The following is a 12,305-nucleotide window of genomic DNA, read 5'->3' on the forward strand; positions in this document are numbered from 1 at the left end:
ACATCCGTGCCATGACTGGCACTGCCTATCACCACCTCCGCAACATTGCCAGACTCTGCCACTGCCTCACCCCTCAGGCCCCCAAACCCTCACCCATGCATTCGTCACCTCAAGGCTCGATTATGGGAACTCCCTCCTCATCGGCCTTCCCAACTCCTCCCTTCACAAACTACAGATCATCCAAAACTCTCCTACCTCTCTGACCTGCTGACTCCCTACCAACCTGCCCGCTCCCTCCGTTCATCGGGCTCCGGGTCTGCTCTATGTCTCCCGCCCAACCCGCCCTACCATCGGTGGCCGAGTTTTCATCCTCTCTGCCCCCACACTCTGGAACTCCATCCCACGGTCCCTTCCCCTCGCTTCCTCCCTCGCCTCCTTCAAGGCCGGTCTCAAGACCGTTCTCTTTGACTGTGCCTTTGGTCGCCCTCCCACCTCTCTGCCTTCCCTCACCCCTACACCCCCCCTCCCCCATGCTCGGGCCCCGACACCTGACTGTTCAGAGCTTTGGGACGTCCTCCCGACGTGAAAGGCGCTCTATAATTGTCATTTTGTTGTTGGTATATAGTCTGATATTAATAGTGACACCTCTCTTTAGCCTGATATTAACAGGGAGAACCTCCATATAACCTGATATAGCCTCAGTAAGAATTACTTGCAGTTTCAGAAAATTCTGCCTGTAGGAACCTAAATACATAATAATGCTTGCATTTGATACAGCGTCTTATCACATCTCTGAGATGTCTCAAAGCGCTTCACAGAATATACTATAAAGTGTAGTGACTGTGTATTTTGTGGCCAATACAGTCTGGGGATTGGGGAAGGTTTCTGTGGGAGGACACAAGAGAGGTTTGGTCTATTTGATCTCATGTTTCCAGAACCCTGACTCACATGACCTCCCATCGCAGGCTGCAGAATGGACAGTTTACAGAGGCTGTGTTACATGTGTTTGGGTGACTCACAGAAATGAAGATACATCTGTTCTCTGAGCCCTGGATTGTGAATACCAACACAGCAATATTTAGTCAATCCACTTTACAGTGTATTTTGTGAAGCAGTTTGAGACTTCTCAAAGAAATGATAAGGCGCTATATCAAATACAAGGATTAATATATTATTAGTAGTACTATTATTAACTACACTTGACAACAATTCCCTCTGAAGGGTTTTGTCAAGGCGTATTAATAGTGTCAGCACTGTATCAAACGTAAGGATTATTGTACACTTTGGTCCTGGAAGTTTAAGTACAGAGTAATCAGCACTCAGTATAGCAGAGTTGCTGCACAGGCAGCGAGCGGGGTATAGGATAGCTGTGAGCTGTCTGCTGACACCTGGTTTGTGTGGTGAATCTTGACTAGCTGCTGGGGGTGTGAGGAAGATGTGATACTTTCAGCCATGACATTTCTCGTAATTGTCTATAATTATAAAGCGGCGACAGTGACAATACCTTCATCAGTAAACAGTTACTGGGTTCAAAAGGCCTTAAAAATATTTTTTAATTTTCACAGAATTAACTTGAACCCAAAGCTTCCCAATGTCAGCGAAGAAACAGAATGCCACTGCCAAACAGCCCAAGGCCCAGCCGAGGACGTCTGTGCCCAAATCCGTAGCACCTCAACCAAGGACATCAGCATCCACAAGCCTGGAGGTTGGGAGAAAAGCTGAGTCCACCAGATGTGGGCACACTGCAGCGTCAAGCAGAGGAAAAGCTCAACTCATCATTGCCAACCCCAGACCAGACACACAGCAAACCACCATCACCAATGCCAAGGGATCAGCAAGGGCAGGCAACAGAGTCACCAAATCCAGCACAAGTACCGCCAATGCCAACTCCATGCCCAAAGCACAGCAGAAGCCAACCAGCCCGAGAACCGGAACCAAACCAAAACATGAGGTCCCCAAGCAACCAGGTCACCCCAGTCTCCCACTCAAGGCAAACATCAGCAAGCAGGAGGCAGCGCAGGTGGAGAAGGACACACGTGGCCAAAGGCAGAACCCGGCCTGGTTTGAGTGGCGCGCTAACCGGATCACGGCCTCCATTGCTCACAAGGTTTCTCACTGTAACTTTGTGAACGGGAAAAGCGACGAGGTCCCACAATCCTACCTGAAGAGTATCGTGGGCTCTGGCTCATGTCTGCGCACGGCTGCCATGAAATGGGGGATTGAGAACGAGACGGTGGCCATCAACAAGTACAAGGAGATCAAGTCGAAGGAAATGAAACAGCAAATCCAGGTGAAAGATTGTGGGCTGTTTATAGACCCTCAGAGAAGTTGGTTGGGAGCCAGTCCTGACGGGGTGGTGATCGATCCTAAAACAGGAGAAGACTTGGCTTTATTGGAGGTAAAATGTCCGTATAAGCACCGCAAGCACACCATTGATAAGGCATGTGCTCACAGACACACACAAACACATACACACTCACATAGACACACAAACACATACACACATAGACACACACAAACACATACACACTCACATGGACACATAAACACATACATACTCACATAGACACACACAAACACATACACACTCACATAGACACACACAAACACACACACTCACAGACACACACAAACACATACACACTCACATAGACACACACAATAACACTCACATAGACACACAAACACATACGCACTCACACAGACACACACAAACACATACACACTCACAGAGACAAACACATACACACTCACATAGACACACAAACATACACACTCACATAGACACACAGAATAACACTCACATAGACACACAAACACATACGCACTCACACAGACACACACAAACACATACACACTCACATAGACACACAAACACATACACACTCACATAGACACACAAACACATACACACTCACATGGACACACAAACACATACATACTCATATAGACACACAAACACATACACACTCACATAGACACACACAAACACATACACACTCACATAGACACACACAAACACACACAAACACATACACACTCACATAGACACACACAATAACACTCACATAGACACACAAACACATACGCACTCACACAGACACACACAAACACATACACACTCACATAGACACACAAACACATACACACTCACATAGACACACACAAACACATACACACTCACATAGACACACACAACACACACACTCACATAGACACACACAAACACATACACACTCACAGACACACACAAACACATACACACTCACATAGACACACAAACACATACACACTCACATAGACACACACAAACACAAACACACTCACATAGACACACACAAACACATACTCACATAGACACACACAAACACATACACACTCACATAGACACACAAACACATACACACTCACAAAGACACACACAAACACATACACACTCACATAGACACACACAAACACACACACTCACATAGACACACACAAACACATACACACTCACAGACACACACAAACACATACACACTCACATAGACACACAAACACATACACACTCACATAGACACACACAAACACATACTCACATAGACACACACAAACACATACACACTCACATAGACACACAAACACATACACACTCACATAGACACACACAAACACATACACACTCACAGAGACAAACACATACACACTCACATAGACACACACAATAACACTCACATAGACACACAAACACATACGCACTCACACAGACACACACAAACACATACACACTCACAGAGACAAACACATACACACTCACATAGACACACAAACACATACACACTCACATAGACACACAAACACATACACACTCACATGGACACACAAACGCATACACACTCACATAGACACACAAACACATACACACTCACATAGACACACACAAACACATACACACTCACATAGACAAACACAAACACACACACTCACATAGACACACACAAACACATACACACTCACAGACACACACAAACACATACACACTCACATAGACACACAAACACATACACACTCACATAGACACACACAAACACAAACACACTCACATAGACACACACAAACACATACTCACATAGACACACACAAACACATACACACTCACATAGACACACAAACACATACATACTCACATAGACACACACAAACACATACACACTCACAGAGACAAACACATACACACTCACATAGACACACACTATAACACTCACATAGACACACAAACACATACGCACTCACACAGACACACACAAACACATACACACTCACAGAGACAAACACATACACACTCACAGAGACACACACAAACACATACACACTCACAGAGACTCACACAAACACATACACACTCACAGACACACAAACACATACACACTCACATAGACACACAAACACATACACACTCACACAGACACACACAAACACATACACACTCACATAGACACACAAACACATACACACTCACATAGACAAACACACTCACAGAGACAAACACATACACACTCACATAGACACACACAATAACACTCACATAGACACACAAACACATACACACTCACACAGACACACACAAACACATACACACTCACATAGACAAACACATACACACTCACAGAGACAAACACATACACACTCACATAGACACACAAACACATACACACTCACATAGACACACACAAACACATACACACTCACATAGACACACACAAACATACACACTCACATAGACACACAAACACATACTCACATAGACACACAAACACATACACACATAGACACACACAAACATACACACTCACATAGACACAAAAACATACATACTCACATAGACACATACACACATACACACTCACAGAGACACACACAAACATACACACTCACAAAGACACACACAAACACATACACACTCACATAGACACACACTCACATAGACACACACAAACACATACACACTCACATAGACACACACAAACACACATACACACTCACATAGACACACACAAACACATACACACTCACAGAGACAAACACATACACACTCACATAGACACACACAATAACACTCACATAGACACACAAACACATACGCACTCACACAGACACACACAAACACATACACACTCACAGAGACAAACACATACACACTCACATAGACACAAACACATACACACTCACATAGACACACAAACACATACACACTCACATAGACACACAAACACATACACACTCACATAGTCACACACAAACACATACACACTCACATAGACACACACAAACACATACACACTCACATAGACAAACACATACACACTCACAAAGACACACAAACACATACACACTCACATAGACACACAAACACATACACACATAGACACACACAAACATACACACTCACAGAGACACACAAACATACATACTTACAGAGACACACAAACACATACACACTCACATAGACACACAAACACATACACACATAGACACATACACACATACACACTCACAGAGACACACACAAACATACACACTCACAAAGACACACACAAACACATACACACTCACATAGACACACACATACACACTCACATAGACACACAAACACATACACACTCACATAGACACACACAAACACATACACAATCACATAGACACACACAAACACATACACACTCACATAGACACACAGACACATACACACTCACGTAGACACACAAACACATACACACTCACATAGACACACACAAACACATACACACTCACAAAGACACACAAACACATACACACTCACATAGACACACAAACACATACACACTCACATAGACACACAAACACATACACACTCACATAGACACACACAAACACATACACACTCACATAGATACACAAACACATACACACTCACATAGACACACACAAACACATACACACTCACATAGATACACAAACACATACACACTCACATAGACACATACACACATACACACTCACATAGACACACACAAACACATACACACTCACATAGACACACACAAACACATACACACTCACATAGACACACACAAACACATACACACTCACAGAGACAAACACATACACACTCACATAGACACACACAATAACACTCACATAGACACACAAACACATACACACTCACACAGACACACACAAACACATACACACTCACAGAGACAAACAAACACATACACATTCACATAGACACACACAAACACATACACACTCACATAGACACACAAACACATACACATTCACATAGACACACACAAACACATACACACTCACATAGACACAAACATACACACTCACATAGACACACAAACACATACACACATAGACACACACAAATATACACACTCACATAGACACACAAACATACATACTCAAATAGACACATACACACATACACACTCACAGAGACACACACAAACATACACACTCACATAGACACACACAAACACATACACACTCACATAGACACAAACATACACACTCACATAGACACACAAACACATACACACATAGACACACACAAATATACACACTCACATAGACACACAAACATACATACTCACATAGACACATACACACATACACACTCACAGAGACACACACAAACATACACACTCACATAGACACACAAACACATACACACTCACATAGACACACAAACACATACACACTCACATAGTCACACACAAACACATACACACTCACATAGACACACACAAACACAAACACACTCACATAGACACACAAACACATACACACTCACATAGACACACAAACACATACACACATAGACACACACAAACATACACACTCACAGAGACACACAAACATACATACTCACAAAGACACACACAAACACATACACATTAACATAGACACACAAACACATACACACTCACATAGACACACAAACACATACACACTCACATAGACACACACAAACATACACACTCACATAGACACACAAACACATACACACTCACATAGACACACAAACACATACACACTCACATAGACACACAAACACATACACACATAGACACACACAAACATACACACTCACATAGACACACAAACATACATACTCACATAGACACATACACACATACACACTCACAGAGACACACACAAACATACACACTCACAAAGACACACACAAACACATACACACTCACATAGACACACACAAACACATACACACTCACATAGACACACAAACACATACACACTCACACAGACACACACAAGCACATACACACTCACAGAGACAAACAAACACATACACATTCACATAGACACACACAAACACATACACACTCACATAGACACACAAACACATACACATTCACATAGACACACACAAACACATACACACTCACATAGACACACACAAACACATACACACTCACATAGACACACAAACACATACACACTCACATAGACACAAACATACACACTCACATAGACACACAAACACATACACACATAGACACACACAAATATACACACTCACATAGACACACAAACATACATACTCACATAGACACATACACACATACACACTCACAGAGACACACACAAACATACACACTCACATAGACACACAAACACATACACACTCACATAGACACACAAACACATACACACTCACATAGACACAAACATACACACTCACAGAGACACACAAACACATACACACATAGACACACACAAACATACACACTCACATAGACACATACACACATACACACTCACAGAGACACACACAAACATACACACTGACAAAGACACACACAAACACATACACACTCACATAGACACACACATACACACTCACATAGACACACACAAACACATACACACTCACATAGACACACACTCACATAGACACAAACAAACACATACACACTCACAGAGACACACACAAACACATACACATTAACATAGACACACAAACACATACACACTCACATAGAGACACAAACATATACACACTCACATAGACACACACAAACACACACTCACAGAGACACACACAAACACATACACACTCACATAAACACACACAAACACATACACACTCACATAGACGCACACAAACACACACTCACAGAGACACACACAAACACATACACACTCACATAAACACACACAAACACATACACACTCACGTAGACACACAAACACATACACACTCACATAGACACACACAAACATACACACTCACATAGACACACACAAACACACTCACAGAGACACACACAAACACATACACACTCACATAGACACACACAAACACATACACACTCACATAGACACACACAAACACATACACACTCACATAGACACACAAACACATACACACTCACATAGACACACAAACACATACACACTCACATAGACACACACAAACACATACACACTCACATAGACACACACAAACACATACACACTCACATAGACACACAAACACATACACACTCACATAGACACACACAAACACATACACACTCACATAGACACACACAAACACATACACACTCACATAGACACACAAACACATACACACTCACATAGACACACAAACACATACACACATAGACACTCACAAACATACACACTCACATAGACACACAAACATACACATTCACATAGACACATACACACATACTCACATAGACACACACAAACACATACACACTCACAGAGACACACACAAACATACACACTCACAAAGACACACACAAACACATACACACTCACATAGACACACACAAACACATACACACTCACATAGACACAAACATACACACTCACATAGACACACAAACACATACACACATAGACACACACAAACATACACACTCACATAGACACACAAACATACATACTCACATAGACACATACACACATACACACTCACAGAGACACACACAAACATACACACTCACAAAGACACACACAAACACATACACACTCACATAGACACACACAAACACATACACACTCACATAGACACACACAAACACATACACACTCACATAGACACACACTCATATAGACACAAACAAACACATACACACTCACAGAGACACACACAAACACATACACATTAACATAGACACACAAACACATACACACTCACATAGAGACACAAACATATACACACTCACATAGACACACACAAACACACACTCACAAAGACACACACAAACACATACACACTCACGTAGACACACACAAACACATACACACTCACATAGACGCACAAACACATACACACTCACATAGACGCACAAACACATACACACATAGACACTCACAAACATACACACTCACATAGACACACAAACATACACATTCACATAGACACATACACACATACACACTCACATAGACACACACAAACACATACACACTCACAGAGACACACACAAACATACACACTCACAAAGACACACACAAACACATACACACTCACATAGACACACACAAACACATACACACTCACATAGACACACAAACACACTCACATAGACACACAAACACATACACACTCACATAGACACACAAACACATACACACATAGACACACACAAACATACACACTCACATAGACACACAAACATACATACTCACATAGACACATACACACATACACACTCACAGAGACACACACAAACATACACACTCACAAAGACACACACAAACACATACACACTCACAGAGACACACACAAACACATACACACTCACATAGACACACACAAACACATACACACTCACATAGACACACACAAACACACACTCACATAGACACACACAAACACATACACACTCACAGAGACACACACAAACACATACACACTCACATAGACACACACAAACACATACACACTCACATAGACACACAAACACATACACACTCACAGAGACACACAAACACATACACACTCACATAGACACACAAACACATACACACTCACATAGACACACAAACACATACACACTCACATAGACACACAAACACATACACACTCACATAGACACACAAACACATACACACATAGACACACACAAACATACACACTCACATAGACACACAAACATACATACTCACATAGACACATACACACATACACACTCACAGAGACACACACAAACATACACACTCACAAAGACACACACAAACACATACACACTCACATAGACACACACAAACACATACACACTCACATAGACACACACTTTCACATACACACTCACATAGACACACACTCACATAGAAACACACAAACACATACACACTCACAGAGACACACACAAACACATACACACTCACAGAGACAAACACATACACACTCACATAGACACACACAATAACACTCACATAGACACACAAACACATACACACTCACACAGACACACACAAAGACATACACACTCACAGAGACAAACACATACACACTCACATAGACACACAAACACATACACACTCACATAGACACACACAAACATACACACTCACATAGACACACAAACATACACACTCACATAGACACACAAACACACACATACTCACAGAGACACACACAAACACATACACACTCACAAAGACACACACAAACACATACACACTCACATAAACACACACAAACACATACACACTCACGTAGACACACACAAACATACACACTCACATAGACACACACAAACACATACACACTCACAGAGACACACACAAACACATACACACTCACATAGACACACAAACACATACACACTCACATAGACACACACAAACACATACACACTCAAATAGACACACAAACACATACACACTCACAGACACACAAACACATACACACTCACATAGACACACACAAACACATACACACTCACATAGACACACAAACACATACACACTCACAGAGACACACACAAACACATACACAGTGACATAGACACACAAACACATACACACTCACATAGACACACACATACACACGCACATAGACACACACAAACACATACACACTCACATAGACACACACTCACATAGACACAAACAAACACATACACACTCACAGAGACACACACAAACACATACACATTAACATAGACACACAAACACATACACACTCACATAGAGACACAAACATACACACTCACATAGACACACACAAACACACACTCACAGAGACACACACAAACACATACACACTCACGTAGACACACAAACACATACACACTCACAAAGACACACACAAACATACACACTCACATAGACACACACAAACACATACACACTCACAGAGTCACACACAAACATATACACACTCACATAGACACACACAAACACATACACACTCACGTAGACACACACAAACACATACACACTCACATAGACGCACAAACACATACACACTCACATAGACACACAAACACATACACACATAGACACTCACAAACATACACACTCACATAGACACACAAACATACACATTCACATAGACACACACACACATACACACTCACATAGACACACACAAACACATACACACTCACATAGACACACACAAACACATACACACTCACATAGACACACAAACACATACACACTCACATAGACACACAAACACATACACACTCACATAGACACACAAACACATACACACATAGACACACACAAACATACACACTCACATAGACACACAAACATACATACTCACATAGACACATACACACATACACACTCACAGAGACACACACAAACATACACACTCACAAAGACACACACAAACACATACACACTCACATAGACACACACAAACACATACACACTCACATAGACACACACTCACATAGAAACACACAAACACATACACACTCACAGAGACACACACAAACACATACACACTCACAGAGACTCACACAAACACATACACACTCACATAGACACACAAACACATACACACTCACATAGACACACAAACACATACACACTCACATAGACACACACAATAACACTCACATAGACACACAAACACATACACACTCACACAGACACACACAAAGACATACACACTCACAGAGACAAACACATACACACTCACATAGACACACAAACACATACACACATAGACACACACAAACATACACACTCACATAGACACACAAACATACACACTCACATAGACACACAAACACACACATACTCACAGAGACACACACAAACACATACACACTCACAAAGACACACACAAACACATACACACTCACATAAACACACACAAACACATACAC

At 41.7% G+C, this 12,305-nt stretch overlaps 1 protein-coding gene across 1 annotated transcript in view; it reads left to right on the forward strand.

The window, feature by feature from the left end:
• Positions 1-1,531: 1,531 nt before the first annotated feature.
• Positions 1,532-12,305, forward strand: part of LOC103191466 (vomeronasal type-2 receptor 1-like) — a 31,406-nt gene continuing 20,632 nt past the window's right edge. The window contains exon 1 of the mRNA XM_042339194.1: positions 1,532-2,338. Within this exon, the coding sequence (XP_042195128.1) occupies positions 1,532-2,338 (807 nt within the window). The remainder of the gene's footprint in view (positions 2,339-12,305) is intronic.

This window comes from Callorhinchus milii, unplaced genomic scaffold (genome assembly GCF_018977255.1).
Source record: "Callorhinchus milii isolate IMCB2004 unplaced genomic scaffold, IMCB_Cmil_1.0 Scaffold11, whole genome shotgun sequence".
Classification (NCBI taxonomy): Eukaryota; Metazoa; Chordata; class Chondrichthyes; order Chimaeriformes; family Callorhinchidae; genus Callorhinchus; species Callorhinchus milii.